The 21,355-nt window shown below is 44.1% G+C and overlaps 1 protein-coding gene across 4 annotated transcripts in view; it reads right to left on the bottom strand.

Moving 5' to 3' along the window:
* The window catches only part of ASTN2 (astrotactin 2), an 839,436-nt gene that overhangs the window by 164,335 nt on the left and 653,746 nt on the right, over positions 1–21,355 (bottom strand). For all 4 annotated transcript variants that reach the window (XM_074330924.2, XM_019731189.3, XM_074330925.2 and 1 more), the window contains one exon: positions 17,427–17,692. In XM_074330924.2, coding sequence (XP_074187025.2) covers positions 17,427–17,692 — 266 coding nt within the window. The remainder of the gene's footprint in view (positions 1–17,426; positions 17,693–21,355) is intronic.

Below are 21,355 nucleotides of genomic sequence, written 5' to 3'. Positions count from 1 at the left end.
TGGGACAGACTCCTTCCTTTAGAACACATCTTCCCCCACATTTTGTTATAATAAAACTTATTTCACTATGTCATATTTTCTCATCTATTTCACTGCTTATCTGTCTCTTCTAATCGACTGTGTGCAAATTGAGGTTGGGGTCCTGTCTGCTTCATTTACTATTTAATCCTTAGTGCCTGACATAGAGTAGGGGCTCAGTAATTGATTAATCCATTTGTCTATCATAAATTAATTAACATTAAGAACCCCAATTATGTCATATCTCTGTTCCTTCACCCCGTGTAGGCCTTCGCATGAAGATTTCTTGGAGTCTTTTAACCTGTACATGCTCCTACCAGATGCCAAGCTCATTCCTGAGAACAGCCCAGGAGCTCTAAGAGCCAAAGCTCTGGACTGAAAAATCTCCAACATCCTCCAGTAAAATATGAAAAGGTTTTCAAGCTTTTCGTATGAAGCATCCAAATATCAGAGAGGACAAGTGCAAAATTTCTCTAATGTCTCTTTCTTCAATGTTTATGCAAATTGCATATTCTATTCCACAATAGGTGTGGGCTGCTTTTAATATTAAAACAATAGATATTTTCCCCAAAAAAAGGTTTCTCACAGTGTGATCCCTGGACCTCTTGCCTCATTAATGACGTGAAGCACTTGTTAGAAATTCAGAATTTTCAGGCTAAAGTCAGACCTACTGAGTAGGAATCCTGGGAGAGGTGCCCCAGAATCTGTGATTTAATACACTCCCAGCTGATTCGTATGTACTACCACTTTCAAGAATCTCAGATCTCTTTATCCTGTGGCTTTGGATATATCCTAGCATATCACAGTATATTCCCCCGTGGGTTAGGGAACTCCAGTTTGAGAATAAAAACCTACAGAATTTTAATAGATACCTTTAGGATGTAAGATATAAGGGACAGCTTGGTGATCATATTTGAACTAAATATCCCTACCAAAATTGATTATTTGACACAAACTGGGCAAATCTGATTGTTTTTTTCTTGGGAATTTAGATTCACACATTCATTGGCAACTCTGAGTGCTTCAACTAGTATGAGATACAAAGCTGGACTTGGCTAGGGTGGGCTTGTCCTGTTGTGGGGCTGCATGGAGGCCAGAGAAGGGGAGGGGAGGGGGAGGAGAGTGGAAGGGAGCAGAGGGATACGGAGAGGGATACGGAGAGGGAGAGGGAGAGGGAGAGGGAGAGGGAGAGGGAGAGGGAGAGGGAGAGGGAGAGGGAGAGGGAGAGGGAGAGGGAGAGGGAGAGGGAGAGGGAGGGGGAGCGCTACCCAGCCAGCTTAAGTGCAGGGAGAAGGGGAGAAGACAAGCTCCAGGATTACTGCTAAGAGCGGCCTCCTGGATGCTGGTAGCTCAGCTATACTCTCTGTCCTTGAGTTACATGAGGAATCACTGTATCATTGTAATCATTTCTCCCTTTTTCGTTTTGAAAGTTTCAGTGGGTTTCCAGGGTTTCTTTTTTTTACCACTAAAAGGCTTCAACTAAAACAAGTATAAATGTTCTGCTTCTTAGCCCAGCACCCAAGGCCCTTCACGCTGATGCCAAATGATCTCCCTGACCTCCTGTCCCAGCACTGCCATGGGCCTCAGTCTTACATACCAGCTACCTTGAACCACTTATCATGGACCAGCCAGGCAACACACTTTTACGCCACTGTATCTTTGCATGTGGTTTCCCTCGGCCTATAATGCCTTCCCTGCATTCTGCCATTGATCTAGTACCCATTCTGTAAGACCCACTACCACTACAATCTGTTTTGGAAACGCTTTTCTGATTTCCCAGCAGAACTGAAGGCCCCCTTGCACTTTGGACAACACATTTGTTAGTGAACTGCAATATTTTTTATTGAATTATTTATCTGGATGTTTGTCCTCTCAACTGAACTTGGAGTTCTTTGCCTTGTTGTATCACAAGCTCCTTGCACAAGGCCTGACCCAAAGTAGGTACTCCAGAAATGTTTGTTGCACGAATAAGTGTTGCATGGATGAGTGGCAAATGCTGCAGAACAGAAGACTGGGTGCTCTTTGGATGTCTAATCTAGGTTATCCTAGTCGACCTGCTCAGTCCTGAGGACAATAGATTGTGCTTACGTTATTCCAAACTATCTCCAGACCATTTGTCCTGGCTGTCACTGAGCTGATAGCAATTGTGAAAGTGATGAATAGCAGACCAATTATGAGCAATAGGAAACATCAGTTATAACTCCAGAGAGAAGACACAGCCATATCAGTAGCCTCATCCATCTATTTGTGAGTCATCTTCCCAAGGCATCTTGCCCTGTGACCTTGAACTGCCAAGGGCTTCTCAGTCTCACACAAATCCAAGTTCTTCAGAGAATGGCTCCCTCTCTCAGCCTGTCTCCTACAAGGCATTGTTCCTGGCTCACTCCGTCCTGGAAGGGGAAACCTGGATGGAATTCACACACTTTTCCCAGGGGAAGCCTTTAGCCAAGGATCCTGCCCCACCCAATCCACAAGACCTGTCTTTGACAGATAACAACTCTTCTCCCCTGTGGTAAGAACATCTGGTGATGAGAGGCGGGTGGGAAGATTTCAAGAGGAAGATTTGTCCAAGATTGTGGAGTTCATGTCGCTAAATGCTAGCTTAAGTTAATGGTGAGTTCCTGAGTCAAGGACTGCAAAATTTCCCTTTGTGGCCACTGGTGACCTCATTTTTCCAGTACACCCATTTTCCCTGACGAGGCATCCGAGGGAGGCAGGCTCTCCAGATGGTGGGCTTCCATGGTTGGGTCTGTGGGTGGGGGCAGGAAAAGAAAGGTCAGAGGACAGGAGGGGACAGGCTTAACTTAGACCCAGACTGAGCTTATCTTTGCCTTTGCAAGGGAGGTTTAGATGTTTGGTTGAGGGAGTTGTGAGAAGGGAGATTTCGATCAGGTCCATTGCAGGCACATTTCCATCATGGCAAATTGGGTGCTGAGAAGTCTAGATCCCTTAACCCAGCAAAGGGTGTTACACATGCTGGAGGGATGGAAGAACATGAAGGTGAAGAGTATGGTCTTTGGAACCAAACTGTGGATTCAAATCTTGGTGCTATCACTAAGCAAACTGACAAAGCGACTCCAACTCTCTATGTTTCACTTTCCACATGTGTAAAATGCGGATATATTAATACCTACATCGGTAAGTAATGCTATAAGGATCATTAAAGTACCTAATATAATGCCAGGTCCATATATGTACCCACACAGATACATATATTTGATAATTAAATGAGTGACAAGGCCCTGAACTTGTGTGTTCTCTAGATGGAAGCAAATTAATGAATGTAATCAAGTTGTAATTATTTATAGACAAAAGTAAATGTAGACACGTTTGTGTTCATAATTATTTTGATTATTTTTCATATTTTTCCAATGGGGAAAATGTATCATTAGAACCAAATATCAGATAACAAGATGCTTTGCTTTGGGGTAAGTATCTGTGAACTGACTACCTTTTTGTTTTTCTAATTAATGGGTGTGTGAGGGGAAGGCATTTCCTATTTATTGTGCACCTACTCTGTGCCAGATGCTTTAATTAGAAGCAAGAGCAGGAGCAGAAGAGAAAAGGAGGAAAAGCAAAAGGAGAGGGAAGAGGAAAAAGATGGCGGAAGAGGAAACAAAGCGCAGCTAATATTGATCAAGTTTTAAATCATCCTAGGCATTGCTAAGTGCCTTTCATACGTAACCTTACTTAACCGAACAGAAACTCTATGAGTTAAACCATCCTCATGTTACCCTCACGGAGATTGAGTGATTAAGTTATATTTCCATAGTATGTGGCAAAATAAGAATGTAAGTCTAGGTCAATCTGATTCTTATACCTCCTTTTCTTTACAACTATCATCTTATAGAGTATCCATAACTATCTTAGAAAGCAGGTCTTATTATCCCCATCACACAGATAAGAAAATGGCCCTCACGTAGGCTAAGTCACATGTACAATGCCATCCAAAAGGTAAGAATAAAATCTGGAATTCAAATCTATTTCTCGTTGACATCAAAACTTGGGCCCTGTAAATGACATCTCATTAAAACTCAAAAATTTCAAAATCTCACTCATAAGTCTGTTTACCTTGAATGTAACTAACAACCTCCTGAAAATAAAAAAAAAGTAGACAAATCTACGTATCTCTGTATAAATGTACATACGTATGTATGTAAAGCAGGTAGTCGAAGAACATTTCATTCAATGCCGTTTCATTATAGCATTGATGAGATGCCATAGGAACTTAATTTTTGTTTATATCAATTAGTCTATGGCAAAATTGGCTTCATTCTACGTTATTTCGTTTAATGGTGCAGAACCTATTGATGACGTTAAATGAGGACTTACTGTATAACAGTACATCTCCCTATAGGTATATATTTGTATCTCTATTTTATCCAACTCCATTAAAAACGGATATCTGCACATTTGAGAAACAACAACTATGAAAGAAGCACCATGGAGGGATGGACGGAGCTTCACTAACGTGCACAAGCAGCTACCATGCTTCCACTTCCTGGTATGCCCCTTGATTTTTTGAAGGGAAGCAATAATTTCTGGAAAAGGATACAGGCTGGGCAAGCTAAAGTTGAAGTGGCCAAGACCAAGCTCTTTTAAGGATGGACTGACACCCCCCAAAAAAAGGTTGAAAAGGGGGTTTTGGATTGAGTTAACAGGAGGCCTCTGTTGTGTTTTGAGACAAGAACTCTGATTAGATGGTGGAACAGAACCCAGCTTTCAACGGGCTGAGAGGTGACTAAGAAATGAGAACAGAGCAAGATGTTTTGCCATCAAGGAAAGGTAAACAAAAAGCTAGTGACAGAAGGGACTCAAGAATCCAAGAAAGGCTACTTGATGGTAGAAGGGCTCGTCCATGTCCAAGTGTACAGGAGACAGTCTATGGTGAGGTAATCTCTAGAACTTACCACAGGCTGAGACCACAGGCTATGAAACCAGGAAAGCATGTGTGTCAATCCTGCGTCTATAACTACTGGCTGTGTGACTTTGAGAAGAGATATCTCCTTGAGCCACCCAAAGGCTATGTTTGAATACCTACTATGTGCACTAAAGATAGAAACTATGGTGACTCAAGACAAACACAAAAGTCTGGAAGCAAAAGACTTGGATTCTACCTTTAATTCTGCAGACAAGTGAAGGAGCCTCTGTGTGTTCTAATTTCTTTCTTCATAAATCACACATAATAGAAGACCACAGATATATTGCGTTCTTTCAGAGGCTGGGATAATAGGGAGGGCTGGGATAAGACAGTCTAAGGTAAGAATCAGACTGATATGATGAAACGCTATTGAAGGAACTGCGGATATTTACCAGAAGAGAAGTCCAACCAAAACTTACGAGGAAGACACCTTCAAGTACCTGAAAGACTGTCACGCAGAAGCAGGAGGGAGGACTCAACGTTTAGTGAGCTGCATCTGTGTGCCAAGCACTGCTGCTAAGTACCTTCCAGGGATTATCTCAGTTAATTTGCAACACAATTCCAAAAGGTACACAGTGTTGATCCCGTTTCATTGAGGAGAAAACAGAAGCTGAAAAACTTCAGTAATGTGCCCAAAGGCACACAGAAATGTTGTGGTTAAGCTGATACGTGAGCCCTCATTTCTCTGATTCTAAAACACATGCTTTGTCTAGTAAACCAATAAGTGTCTTCCAGTATAGCGCTGAGGGATAGAGCTAGAAATGACAAGAATAGGAAATGTATAGGAAAACATTGACTCTATACCAAAGAAGGATGTGTTAGTAGTGAGAGAACAGGCTGCTAGGGGGTCACTGAGCGTGCCACGTATTATTGGGAGTATTCAAACAGGCTCTTGGGTAGGGCGGCACAGAAGAATCGTTAATCTGGAGAACATGGTGATGGTTCAAAGGGTATGTTTTGCGTCCTTAGCTTTTAGAAATGCAAACTTGCATATTTACCTATAACATTATATAATGTTTAAGGTGAGAGAGCAGGTGATGTAGGCTGGGCGTGAGACGATCATTGTGGAAACTAGAAGGTTGGGAGGTACACGGCATTCATTACACTGTTCTCTCTATCTTCACATCTGCTATACTTTTCCAAACTACATCGTTTGGGGGCTGGGTAGGAGAAGACCCAGGGATGAACAGTGCTCCCCCAAATAGGAAAATCTGCAGGTGAAGCTAAAAATGGAAAGAAGCACAGAGGCCAAGGACAAGCCACACTCGTCGAGGGTTTCTCCTCCTCTCAGGACCTGAGTGTATGGCCTGGAATTGTTACTGCTCTGAAATGACAGGGGAGGCATGACTCTGTTGAGCAGAGAAGGCACTGCCCAGATTGACGGGCTGTGTAATGGTACGAACTGATGCTGCTTTCACTGGAGCTGCCCGGTGAATTGCGAGGCACATCTGGAACGACTCTTCTCCGACTAGAGAGAACTAGACAGAGGGAGTTGAATTGTTTGTGAATTCTCTCTGGGCCTTCAGCATCGCTGCTGACTGAAGTTGCCTAATGACCCAAGAAGAGCCCCCTGTGAGCAGGGCTGAGCTCCAACAGGGACAAGGCCTGCAGCTCACTCTGTTCCTGGAAGCCCAGCACCATTTTGGCTGGAGCCGCCTTTGCAGAACACCCTGAGATAAATGATGGCTCGGTGATAAGTGAGCGGTTGTGGATTCCAGCCCTGGCTCTGACATGTGGGATCCCTGTGGGGGTTCAGAGGGTGGTACCTACCTTTTCTGAGACTCAGTTTCTTTATCTGCAAAATGATAAACACTGATACTTGCATAGGCCTATTGAGAGGACTCAGGGAGCCAGGGCATGTGAAAGCAGCATGTAAACATACCCATGCAAGATGGTAACTCATTTGCTTCTCACTCATCCATTTATTCTCATTAAAATTATATTTATTGTATGTCTTACTATAGTGTAGCATACTAGGAGCTGTTGGTACCATACTTAGTAAGTTTGTCCAGACCCTGGTCCCATGGAGTTTACCCCCTAAAGAATGGGGAAATATTCCGACTCGGTATAAGGATGGACATTCTAGAAGTGAGGGAACCAGGATGCTTAGGGGTCACTGAGCACTCTGTTACGGGGAATGTTCAAACACAGGCTCCATAAACTTTGCAAGGTGCGGTGGAAAGGAATCAAGACGTAGAATAGGATTGGACTAAATGTTTGTACAGTGTCTGCATTCCTGAATTGACCTGCTCTTTCTTCCTCACAGGCACTGTAGTCATTACAAAATAAAATAATAAAATGTGGAGGATGAGAAGGAGGACAGACAGACATTAATCAAGTGATGATAAAACATCAAAGCACAATGAAAAACTAGGATAAAATAAGATTCAAGCAAGTAAGTAAACAAATAAGCAAACACGGGGGCCTTATCAAATCCAGAAGCCTTAGCAGTCTATAGGTGAGTAGCGTTAGTCAACTCAGTGGAAAGAAGTGAGGGGAGGGGTGAAACACATGCCACATAGAGAGACGAACATGTGCCAGGATGCTTTGGCATGATAAAAGGTAGTGTTTTAAGAAACTGGAGGGTCACCGTGACTACAGCACAGAGATCCAGGACAGTAGAGGTACAAGATGAGTTTGAAGGAGTCGGAAGAGCCAGTCCAAGCAGCCCTTGGTAAGCACCTTGGTTTTGACCCTAAGAGTAACTGGAAGCCAGTTAAGGGTTTTAATCAGGAGAGTGAAGTGAACAAATTGTAGTTTTGAAAATATCATTCTGGCTACAAGGAAAAGAATGGATTAGAGGGGCAACGTTCATTGTTAGCCAGTTTGGAGGCTACTGCAAGAGTCCAGGCAAGATTGGAGCAGACTGGGCAAAAGTGAGCACATTTGAGAAATCCTTCAGAAGAAAATTCTATAGGATTTGTTAATGGGTTGTAGTGTTGGGCGTTTGGGTGCAGACAGGAAAGAATGAGAGGTACCAAAGATGTCTTATAGGTTTCAGGATTACAAGAACTGAGATAGAAAACACCATCAGGAGACTGGCAAAGTCATTTATGGCGAATGAGGAGAAGCCACCATCTTTCCGTTGGATGGAAGGAATCAACCCTGTAATGAATGACGGTCAATCAGTGCAGACTGCAGACATTTTTCAAAAATGTTGGGCGTTAAGTAAAGACATCAAGATACGACAACTGGAGAAGAAGATAATATCATGCAGCAATAGTGTCTATAGTACACATTAGACTTCCATTTATTACACTTCATTTAAGAAGTTGAAGGAGGTAGCTCGTAGGGAGAGTGTATAGCGAAGTTGGAAAAGCTCAGGTACCCAGGTCAAACCCTGGTTCTGACAGTTCCTATTTGTAAGACCTTGCGACAAGGTGATCTAACTTTTCCTTGCCTCAGTTTTCACACTGGGAAAAGCAAGATAATAATAGTGCCCACCATGCGAGGTTAGTACCCACCAGGCGATGAGAGGATTTGGTGAGCTCAGTACAGAAAGGGCTTGAGCTGAGCTCCTGGCACAACTGAAGTGCTCAGTCAATGGTTGTTATTGAAAGGCCACGGGGTGGGGGGGGAGACATTCTGCTGTTCTCTTTTTTTATTACATTTGCTAACTGAATTCAATGTCCCATGGCGTGGGGGCAGGAACCATAAGTGCTCTAATCTTGGACATGCAAAAATGTTTCATTTGCTAAGTCTGCATGTCTTGTATATTTTATTCAATCTGGGAGTCTTCTGGTCCCATGAAATCGCTCCGTTTTCCAGTTTTGCAAGTAGGCAAGCCAAGCATTAAGTTCCTCTTGTGTAATGGACCGTGAGGTGAGCATGTTGAGTAACATGTGGATTATTTCCCTCTCTCTTCTTTGATCTCCCCTCTTGCCAAGGATTGCATGATAGTCTCGGCCCTGGCCAGCTCACCTCCTTCTCAGAATGCACAAGAGATGAAGAGGAAGTGGCCCACAAGAGCACAGAGGATTTACACCGGATTTTAAGAAGTGCTTGACTTTCTTAATCCCTAGCATGGGATTAACCCCTGAAGGATTTCCAGAATGAGAAAGACGAAAGACATACTAAGCGTGATTTGGGGTCGTGGTTCTCAAGCTCAGGTGTATGAGAATCATGTGGGACGCTTGTGAAGATGTAGATTCCAGCCTCTCCCCCCACCCCACCCAGAGAATCCCAATCAGTAGGAAGAAAGCAAGGATCTGCATTTCTAACAAACGCCTCCGCCATAACCACCCCAAGTGATTCTGACGGGCTTTGAGTCACTCTGAGATCCAGGCATCCACACCCCACTAGGCACCCCTGGCCTCTATTACACTTCTTCACTTTCCCCCATCCCCGTCATTTTCTAATGTACTATGTTATTTACTATTCTGATTGTTTATGTCTCTCACACGTGCGCCAGTAGAATGACGTGTCCAGATGGTGAAATATATGCCTGTTTTGCTCCCTGATGTATCCCAAATGGCCAGAACAGAGCCTGGTCCAGAGAAGACCCTTGGTAAATATTTGTTAGAATTATTTGAATTGAAGTCTCCCAGCCACCTCATGTATGGACTTCTGCAGGTACTAACTGGTCCTGAGATTTTAGTGTTCTACAACATTTGGGTCAAGAACATTTAGAAAACGTGCTGATGCCATGTACCTTTTTCCCAGGGGAAACAAAAATCACAATTATGTATAATTCTGCATAAACTTTCTGGAGATGGAGATCCAAAGACCCTTTAACATTAGGGATTTGAAGACCCCAAATGAATAACCTTTGCCATGAAGCAGCCCTGGTCCCTGCAATTGAACCTTCAACTGTTGCTGTAGTTGTTAGCCAAAAACTCACATCTAGACAAGTCTTTCCCTTGACCCCAAATCTTGCAGGACTTATTACAGTCTACATGGTACCCAAATCCTTCAGCACGGCATTCAAAGTTGCCCACATGTCAGCCTTCCGCATATCACTTCTCCAGTTTTCTCTCTCCCAAATCTTGCAGGCCTGTCACTAGAGTGACAAACACATAAACTTTAGACACACACATCTGGATTTGAATTCTGAGCCCCCAGGTCATCAGCTGTGTGATCTTAGATAAATTATCTATCTCTTAAAAGCCTCAGGTTTTGCTTTTTAATTTGTGAAATGGGCATAAGTGTGTGTACATCAAATGCATTGTAGCAGGACAGATAAAGAGTACTTATACAGAGGATGCCAAAAAAAAAAAAAAAATGTATACACATTTTAAGAAAGGAAACCTGTATTAAAATTATAATACTCAATATATACTGATAACAAAAGATGAATACAAGTCACATTTGACTTCTGCAACTACAAGAGGTGCCCAAAGTGGTTACCCTCAGCGTCCAGACACTTCTCATTACGGCAAACTACTGCTTGAGCAACACTGAGCAAAGTGTCCACTTGTATACATTTTTGGCACCCCCAATACACATATTAATACACATAAAACACTTAAAAATGCCAGGGGTATAGCTGGCACTCAATCATTGCTGGATTTCCGTATGATTTCACTCACATGTGGGACGTAAAATAAAAAGCAATAAAATAACAAAAAAAAAAAATAAACAAACAAACTCAGTTGCAGACAACAAAATAGCGGTTACCACAGAGCGAGGGTAATGGGGGATGGATGAGGAGGATAATGGGGGTCACGGTGATGAAAAGAGACCAGACTTTAGTGGTGAGCACTTAAAAAAGTACACAGATGTTATATTATAAAGTTGGACACCTGAAATTTATGTAATGTTATTAACAAATGTTACCCCAATAAATTTAATAATACAAAATACATTTAAAAGTTCTTGGGTTTCATTCTTCTATTCTCTATGCTTGTCACATAGTATTTGACGTAACTTTCTTTCCCCTTCTTTTCCAGTATATCTTAGTCTAGACCAAGGCTTGTCAAACTTTTTTCGTAAAGGACTAGACAGTAAACATTTTTGGCTTTGCATGTTATACCATCTTCTGTGGCTACGACTCAACAATGCCACTGTTACAGGAAAGCACCATAGGAGGCATGCATACAGACGAGTATGGCTATGGTTCATAAGCTTTATTTATAAAAACAGGTGGAAGGCTGGATTTCACCAATGGGCCACTCATAGTTTTCTGACTCTGGCCTAGACTAGCTTTGGAATTCTACAAACCTGGGTTCAAGCTTCTCTGAACCTCAGTCTCCTCACCTATTAAATAGGGATAATAATAGTACTTCCCTCGTAAGTTGCTGGATGATTAAATGAGATAAAGCACTAAAGCCCTTGGCACAGTTTTTGGCACACAATAGTTTCTTCATCATCAGTGGACTTGCCTCCAGCTATTTTACTATCTACCCATATCTACCTTCTCTACCCAAAAATCCTTTCCAGATTCTCCCTTTCAAGAGTTTCTTTCTCCCTCTTTCCTAACACGGTTGGAATGTGTATTGTAGTATTTGAAAATAAATCACGCATTAATGCAGCATGTGCAAGTCATTATAGTTACTTAGGTTGCTCTTTTTGCCTCATCCAGTTGACTATGAGCTCCTTGAAGGCACAATCTATGTCTTATTCCCCTCTGTATCATATTTCCAGCACAGGATCTGGTATACATAAGCACCGATGCAAGGGGATGGGGTTACGGTGGTGGTGACGGCGGTGGTGATAATGGCGGTGATGATAATGTGGGGGGGGGGGGGCAAAATCTTGGCTGTTAATTTCTTTTCAAAGAGCAGTTATTTGGAATTCTCTTCTCACTTGGAGCCAAGAAGTGTAAATAGAGAAAACAAGTCTTTCTGGCAGAGAGGGAGAATCTTCTGGAAGGTCACACAACCACAACAAGACCAAAATTATACATGGCTCTTCCTAGGGCAGAATGAAAAGAAAAAAAAAAAAATCTCACATCATCAGAAGCCAGGGGACCTGAACACTAGAAAAGCATTATCCAGATCTAGAGAGTATTTTACAGTCTTCAAAACTATAGCAAGCAATCTCCTAATGTTTCTAGATGAGGGCCCTGTGAGGAAAGCTAGCAACACCCATTTCATAGTTCCATAGATGAGGAAACTAAGTCTCAGAGCGAGGACAGACATTTCTGAGGTCAGAAGCCTGACTACGTAGCCTTCAGACTTAGCTGTGTGAGCTAGGACAAGTCATTCTTCATTTCTGGGTCTCAGTTTTAACTATTTGTAAAATAAAGAGGTTGATCTGTAATATAAACAGGATATAATTTTAATATCCCTCTCTAGGCATATATACTGCGACATTGGGATAGAGGATAAGACATGTATATCTTTCTCTTTCCCATATGAATTTAAGGAGTAAAACTGGAAACACTCTGGACAAAAAATAATTTGCAGGGCCCAGCATGCCTCTCCCATCTCAAAATACTTCCCTTATTCAGGGTAGAGTTAGACCTGACCCTATCACAGCGCCAGAAGGCACCATGGGTAAGGTTAACCTGTATTTCTCACCTCACAGATAAAGAAACAAAGGCCGAAACAGAAGCATTCATGTCCAAGGCCATATAACAATCAAGGGTGGAGCCTGGCTCGGATTCCAGGTGCCCCAGTTCTCTAGTCCTTCCACGGAAACCACCTCAGTGCCACATGGATAGGGAGAGATACTGTAATGCCTGCTTTACAAATGAGTAAAAACAAGGTCACCCCGGCAGCCAGTGGCAGAGGTGGGATTCGAATCCGGCTCTTCACTGAGACACCGCCCTTTCTCCCCCTTGGGCTCCTCTTCTTCTTCAGCCAAAGTCTAAATTAACGGCCACACAAAGTCTTGTACATGAAGCACTAGTGATGCTTAGCCAAGCTCTATGGCTTTGGGCTGCCTATGGATCATTTACCAGGGGGAGGAAGGAGATTTGCATATTACTCAAACTCTCCATTGTAAGGACTTTTTTCCTGCTTTACTTGTTCAAAACCAGGCGCACAGAGTGTAATGAAGGGTTCCTTTCCAGCCTGGGTAGAAGGCATCATCCTTTCCCGTGCATTCACAGACATGGACCCAAGGAGAACTCAAACACCGAAGGAGCTAGGGCCCCATGGTCCCCAAGGCTATCCAGAACACACCCTTTCCCTGGTACAGGATCAGAGACCAGAACTGCCCCCACAAACTTCAAGCGAGTCATACCCCCTCTCTGATACTCCTGACTGTATCATGCAATGGGACTCAGGAGTTGAGGTGGCACCTCAAATAACTCAAGGAGTCAGGAGTTCGCACTCAGAAGAATGGTTCCATTCTGCTTTGGAAAGTCTATAGGAGAGGACATTATTTTATTCATATAACGGTATCTTTTACCTACAGAGTATGAGCTCCAGAAATGTTTATAAAGTGAGGAGCTGCTCTGAAAATCCCTCCATTTGTAATCTGCCATTTGGGTGAACCAATGACCCTTCCCATACAAAACATTTAGATCCTACTCTAAACGTCACATCCCTAGCACTTTGGACATCTGCAAAGTTATCAAGTACTACCTTGAAGAGAAGGTACCAAAGAAAGCGGCCAGTTTAAACAAATACTCTTTTTTATCATTATCATAGAAAAAGTCTGCCCATGACATGCTAGGAGCCAGGCTCTATGCGCGTTACCTCATGGGATCACCATGAAATCGGGATCGTGAGATCACAGTTTACAGATGTGGAAACTGAGGTTTGGAGAGGTCATACAGCATCACACAGTGAACAGGGGATTGAGACAGGATTCCAACCCAACGGGGGTATAGCACAGAGCCTACACTCTCTGATTGCACTTAGACAATATCTCCTGCAGGGAACTCAGAAACTCACTCCTCCTATCAGCTTTTCTTTTTTCATTTTCTTTTTTTTATTTTTTCAGGTAGGAGAAGAAAGGCCCAGAAAGGAAAAGGACTTGCCCCAGGCTTGCTATGACTCAGTGTCAGAGACTAGGGCTGTGTGTGTGCGTGTGCTTTATGCATATAGTCTCCGTCTCCAGCTGCAGAGAAGGGCAGAGAGCTGGAGACACCCTGGGAAAAGGAGTGATGGTTGTTGAGAAAAGGTCGAAAAACAAGTGATGGAAACAATGAGCATGGCTGCTTTCTCATCACACCAGCCTGGCTCCGTGGCCACATCCCCTTCTCCAGGATCATTTCCAGACTTGCAGTGAGGCTGTCCTACCCACTCCTACCACCTGGAACCCTTGGAAAAGCCTAACACACCCTGCAGCCCCTAGATTGCTAGGAAACTTTAAACAGGCCTGGCTTGGGGTTTGGGAAAGGGGGAAAAGAAACTGGAGACTTGGAGGAAGCCAGCTCTGGTCAACCAGCTCTAACGTATCTGCAGGAATTACCACGAGGAGCAGAGTTTAGAGCTGAGGAGACAGCAAGGTGCCTGCTGTCTGCCTTAACTCCTCCCTGGCTCCCCACCCCAGGGACCCAATGCCTCACCAACACAGCCTTCACACTCTGCCTGGCCTTGTCCTGCCACCTCTCCTCAGCATTGCCCAGGGAACTACCCCTTAGTCCAGGCCCCGGTCACACAGGTTTTCACTCAGTTCTTCACGGAAATGGGCCATGTTCGCTCATTCTTCAGGCCTTTGCAGCAGCGGGACCTTCACCTGGCATGTGTGCAGGCTCCTCCCCTGCCCCATGGACCTGGCCCCTAAAGACTCGGTTTCCATATGACTTCCTCAGGGCCTCCTGTTACATGCTTTGAATCCACCGCCCTCGACTTCTCCCGGGACTTAGCAGTCTGTCTTCCTTTATCTATGTGATTGTTTCATGAATGTGTTTTCTCCACAAGTCTGTAAACTCCATGTAGATAAAGATCGTATCCAGCTGTCATATGCTTCACTTCTCAGGGTGTGTGACACAGTACTTGGCATATAGTAGGACTGAAAAATACTGAATTAATGACGCGATGACCAGAGCTTCAGGAGCTCCAGATCTACTGTAAGGAGAACAGTGACATCTAGTGGCTGCTTTCACACCCTTGGGCCTCTCTGCTAAACACGTCATCAACGGGCCTCAGGAAGACCTCACTGGATCGCCAAAGAATTGAATATCGTGGTGACTCTGAGGGAAGCTGGCACAGAATTCAGACATGGGGTCGTCTGGCTCCTAAGCAAAGAGGAGAGGAAGCACCAGTCCTCTGCTACCACACATGAGCCAGGAACACATCACAAAAGTCCCAGGACTTGGTATCGTGCCACAGTACTGCTGAGGAGAGTGAGGCCCCGAATGACAGTCGTTGGGGCACGTCCGCAGAGCAGTGAGTGGCAATGTTAACAGCGTCACTCACTTTGGTAGCTTTGGAGGCATAGCTCAGTCCTACGCGGCTACCAAGGGGCTACTATGCACGGCACTGGTCAGGCCCAGCCTGGTATCCACTGGAAGCTTCAGCAGCCTCCTCGCGCACCTCCCTCCTTCCACTGTCACATTTCCACAGTGGACTCTCACCCTGAAGCCAGAGGAGTGGAGATATATACGCATTTGGCTTTTCTGCTATTGTTACTTCGGGGAACTTTGACGCATAGAATTAGACTATCCGCCATGCGTGGTCCATGACTCAAGCTCCTTGTTGCAGCAGCATGGTGAGGCTTTACGCACTCATCCAGTCAGCCAGTGGGTGATGAGTGGTCAGGGAGTTAGCGACTTTTAACACTTTGATAAACTCCCACAAATCCATCACCCAGAACACCAGCGAGGAACCGGAGTACGTAAGTGTAACCAATGCCCTCATGCCATCACCCTGCCTCCCCTGACTCAGGATTACCATCATCCTGTGTCCTATGGTCACTGTTTCCTTGATTCCACGTTTAAGTGGTTTATTGCATCTGTATGTATCCCTACAAGGTAGTGTGTTAGGGGTGTGTGTGTGTGCGTGTATGTGTGTATGTGTGTTAGCTTCAAACAGTGGAAAAGGTAGCATGCTATTGAAAACGTATCTTTGACACTTATTTTTTTCATTTATATTAAGTTCACGCATCTCACAGTGTCACTATAGTTCACTCGTCCTGGCTGTGGTGCAGTATTCTGTTGGGTGCACGTTCCACATCGTCACTGCTCTCCCACTGATGGCCACCTGGATGGTGTGCAGAAGCCTCCTTCTGCCATATAAATCAAATCCTCTCGGCCTCCTGATAATCCTATTACCCACGGCCTCCCACTGCTCTCTGGATAGTGTCCAAACGCTATGACCTAGCTTACAATACCCTAAACGATCAGACTCCTTTTGACCCCTCGGCCTCATCTCTGCTCTCTCTCCATCTCTTCATCTTAGTCATGGGGAATTTATTCCTGTCTTTGTACAGACTGTTCTTTTCTGCCTGAGATCATCTCCCTGATACTCTTCCTGCTTTCTTATCCTCATCCCTCTCGGTCCTCTGTGAGGCCCTACCTGACCACTCACCACCCACGGGCACTTAGTCCAGTGGAATGCTATGGGAGGGGCACAGAATCCATAGCTTCCTATTGGACTTGGTCTCCTTGAGACGTCCAGGGCTGTGTGGGAGTTTCTGTGGAAGGAAGAGTGGGGACCAAATAGAGATGCTTTATCCACCTTCCTCTTCCTCACTGAAGGGATAGCATCACTCCTCCTGATTTTAGGGACTGGGGTTCCTGAAGACTGTGTTTGGAAAAAGTGTGCCGAATACACAAGTTTGAAAACCAGTGAATCAAATCGTGCACATGACCTACTGTAATTGAAAGTGAGAGACACAGAAAGAGGAAAAAGAGAGGATATAATTTCATGATTAAACATGTCGTCTCTGAAACAGACCAACTTTCAGCAAACCACTAAACATCTTTGAGGTTTCCTCACTTGTAAAGTGGGAATGACATTAAAATAAACCATACAGAATTGCCATTTTTACAAATAAAAGATGGTCAAAGGTCAGCAATTTCAAATGAATCAACCCAATATTTATAAGGAGATCATAGCTTTGAAGGGTCGATTGAAAGAGATAATCCAAGTACAGTACTGATTAGATACTGCTAGGTTTTCACAAAACCCGTATCTTCTTCTCCTGAGCACATAGATAGAATACATTCCCCCACCTCCTTGCAGACAGGTGTGCCCAGCAGCTGAGTTCTAGCCAATGGAATGGGAGCTTAATGACAGTTGCCACTTTCAGGCTTGGCCCACTGCACTTCTCATGTGCAACCCTCCATGTTCATTCTTTTCTCAACCTGCGTGGAAGCATCAGGTTGAAGGAGCACAAGATAGAATAGGCTGGATCTCTGAACTCCTTCTCGGAGTAAAGCCATTCATCAATCAGAAATATCTATTTGGGACTCTGTACAACCCAGAAATAACCTCTATGGAATTAAGCCATTGAGATTCGAAAGTTTGTCGGTTTTACCAGCTCCTGTCATGAAGCTATCTGTGTACTTAAAACATGGTGAGACATCAACAAATGCTAGTTGTGATGGTGATGATGACAGGACAATCCCAATGGACAAAGGGCCCATAGGGCAGGAGGTAGGAGGGTTGGTACTTAGATTCGACTTAGTGCATGTGTCAGGGGATCTCACCTCCTTGGTCCCGTTGTCTTGAATGAGGGTATAAAGGGGCACCACACGGTTGATTTCCAGCAGCACCGGAGTGGGGCTCAGCTGCTCCTTTCCTGGTCGGCGGCAAAGGTGGCAGGTAGATGGACAGCGGCCTTTCTCCTCACAGCGGATCTCTACACCTGAGATGAGCTGGTCATCCGAGAGCATCTGGGCAGTCAGCAGACCTGAGAGGTAGGTGATGAAGGGCATGGACTTGAGCTCCTTCTTGCTGCCCAGCTCTGTGGTCTCTGGGGAGGGAGAAATAAATTCAGTATTGTTGAATTTAATCAATTTAAGAATCCAGTGTGCTAAGGAGCTGGTATCTGTTGGAAAGGGAAAAAGATGCTAGAGGGGCTTTTTGGAAAGAGGACTGTCCTGAAGGTATGGAGTCCAGAATGGAATCTTATGCTACCATTTACGTGAAATAGTCCCCTTTCAAGCTTTGTTCTTACTTTCTCCATATTCAAAGATGGTAGGGGGACCAGAGGATTCTCCAAGGACTATACAAGATGTAAATGTTTAAGGGTTTTGTCCCCCAACCAGAAATTCCTTTCTGTCTACTGTCAATTTACACAAATTCTATCTTTCTTTTAGAAACTCACTCCAGTCCCTATTTTTCAGGAAGTCCCGTGTAATAGGGAAAATACAAGTTTTGGAGTCAAGTCAATTTCAGTTGAAATCTCAATTCTGTGTGATAATAGCAATGCAACCTTGCAAACAAGTATCTTAACGTCGAAGAGCCTGTTGTGATTAATTCTGTAAAATGTGGTTAATGATACCGAGTTAAATAGTTATGAGTGATAAATGAGATAGAAGGAGGTGGACCCGTCTGGAAAAAATATCATTTTCCCTTTCTTTATGTGCTCATCTGTCCCCTTGTTCAAACTTCCTTTCCTGCCTCATTCTTCACGTGCACACCGAGATCTGAGTCACGCATGCTCCATTCTGTGCTCTCTCTTGATCCCTACGACTCGTACCTCCCACTTCTGTGCCTTGGCTCTGCCTGTCCTGCTTTTCCGCCTCTGCCTCTTCAGGTCTTTACCACCTATCCCTACTCCATGCCAAGGTGACCCTACGCAGGAAGTCTTTCCTCCTGGCCCCATTCCTTCCTTGCCGAATAAGTATTTCTGCTTAGAAGACCTTCTCTTGTTAAGCTCATTTTCTCATCCCATTTCCTGCTGGCCTCTTCAACCATACGCTCAGCTCTTGGAGACCAGGGGCCAGGTCTTCCACTCTTGTCCCCACCTCTTCAGTGCCTAGCATGGTGCTAGGAATATATGTGAGACTTAATCAAAGAGGAAGATTATGGAACTCTAAATAGCTAGAATGACGATCATGGTCAAGTCTAAAGGATCTAAAATCTTTCTGAGGAACTCTAGGAATCCCAAGAAGCATCTCAGTAGCTGCTTGCCGGGGGCAAGAGGAATACCAAGCAGGCAGAACTCGAAACCCACACCTCAACTTCAAATAGAGTGGTTCTGTTTCTATCTGTTTGAGACTGGCCTTCTATATAAGATTTCATAAGAAGAGAAGGGTTTTGGGTTATATTAAAAAACTTGAAGAAGCAAAGTGATTTGTATGACACAGAGGTTTCCATTTACATCACATACTACAGTGAATGGTATCTTCAAAGTTGTACAATGCACAGCTTGAGTGGCAAAACAGGGGGGCCCTGGACTAAGGGGCAGAGCTTGCTCCAGGTGACAGAGTCTTCCAAGGAAGGCTCCTGCCTCAGTGGAACCAGGGACCCTGGGCACCCAGGCCTGGGAGAAAAAGGAGTGTTGTCTCCTGCTCTTGCCCTCGGCTTGCAATGACATGCAGCTGATCTGGAAATGGGCTTGCCAATTAGAAATACAAATAAATGCAGCCTTCATTCATTATTTTCTGGGCCCTCGAGCCCAGGATCTGGGCTCCACCTTTTCTGTCTGGCTGTCAGCAAACGCTTATGAGCATCAGATCAAAGGCTCTGGGGGAGGAAGACAGGCGAATTCCAGCTAACCAACCCTTCAGAGGGATTAAAGAAGGGTAGTTACTAAGATAAACAAAACAAAGCTGTGAAGAAGACATCTCAGCAGCTGGGGAGATGGAGACAGTCTATATACAGACACATCGAGAGAAGATGATGACTTTTAGAAGCACAAGCCAGAGGGCTAGTTTTGGAGAAGAAAGACTTCAAACTCAGGGGAGAATAACCATTAGAGAAAGAAGAGGAAGGGGGAGTTAATGCTGCAAGGACATTAGGGCATACTTAGCCCACACTCTCACCCCGAGGTCTAAGCTATGGCCCATGGGTCAAGTCTAGCCCTCTGCCTGTTTTTGTGAATAAAGTTTTATTGGAACACAACCATCCTAATTCATTTTACTGTGTTTGGCTACAGTGGCAGAATTGAGTAGTTGCAACAAAGACTCCATGGCCCACAGAGCCTAAAACATCTACTGTCTGATTCTTTACAGAAAAATTTTGGAAACCTCTGCTCTAGCACTAGATTATACATGGGGAAACTGAGTCTCAGATTGAGGATCCACTTATAGTTACACAGCGATGTGGCACAATGATGGAACAGTTAAAGTAAAAAGTGTAGAATCAATTAGACCACTAATACACCTGGATTGTAAGGCGCCAAGGAGAAAAGGTCAAGTGGGGCATCTTTTCTCCATAGAAGTCTTTCAAAAACAATTGAAAAAGCACACCTTTGAAAACACTAACCTCGTGCAACTCCCCCATTTTAAACAAGAGGAAATTGTACCCCAACGAAGGAAAATGACTTTCCAAGGTCACACGGTAAGTTAGTGATCCTTTCAGCACACAGCCCCAGTCTGCTGATAATTAATTCATCTCTTCACCTATTGTTTTTATAGCTTATTTTAAAACACAGATGGCCTGCTTTTCGGAGCACCATGCTGTAAGCACACAATTTAATTGGGGAGGAATAACATGGTACTGGGAGTAAAAAGCCTCTTGATCAAACAAACATTCATAGCTATTGGGTTAAAGATATAACTGCCCATTTAATAGCAAAACAAGCTATAGATTTGGCTGGTTTGCTTTTGTCCAATAAATCTTCAGCTTTCTCAATCTGTCAGGCCAACAAGTGGGGTTAAAAGCCTATAGTCCAGGCTGAAACCTGCCCTGCAGTCGCAGTATTGAATTCACAGTCAAACCTAAGGGCTGATTTTGCAAAAGTGTCATCTTGGGTATCATCTGGTCCAGCCCCAATGCTTAACAAGTGAGGAGCCCAAGACCTCCAATGGAGAAAGGAATTTACCTCTACGTTCCATGCACATTTATGAGCAATGATCCTTTTTTTTTAAAGATTGTGTCATGCCTAAGTTATGATCTGGATGAAAGTTGCAACAGGAAAGACCATTAGCCATTCCATTAATTATTCCGCTGTAGATATTACAATTGCCAAAGCTAATTGCTTCACGCTGTGGCTAAAGACATCTTTTGAAAAGGCTAACCCTATATTCTTTGCCTGCTCAAAACGTCATGCTCTTAGGATAAACACCAAAATCTGTGAGATGGCGGCGAAGTAATGTGGGATCTAGGCAACCTGTCTGCCTCTCCAGTCGGATCTATTACCCTGTTCCTCTTCACTCTCTTACTTTCAGCTACACTAGCTTTGAGTTCCTTACACACATCGCACCCTGTGCCTTTCTTTCTCAGTCTGGGCATGTGCTCGTCTCTCTGTACAGAATGCTTTCCCCCATTCCCCCCCAGCCCCTTCTCCTGGCCAACTCCCGATCGTCCTTCAGATGTTAGTTCAAGTGCCAGGTCTTCAGCAGTGCCTTCCCTGAACTCCATCCCATGCCACCAGTCTATATTACGGTTTCACATTGAAGATCCTCACAGCATCCTGGTCTGTGTGTCACCTGCTAATGTTTCCAGGCTGTAAGTTCCATGCGGGCAA

The sequence above is a fragment of the Rhinolophus sinicus genome, chromosome 16, assembly GCF_057876585.1.
Source record: "Rhinolophus sinicus isolate RSI-liver-muscle chromosome 16, RSI-T2T, whole genome shotgun sequence".
In the NCBI taxonomy this organism is placed as follows: domain Eukaryota; kingdom Metazoa; phylum Chordata; class Mammalia; order Chiroptera; family Rhinolophidae; genus Rhinolophus; species Rhinolophus sinicus.
The sequence above is the reverse complement of the archived record's forward strand: the minus strand, read 5'-3'. Positions and strand labels throughout refer to the sequence as shown.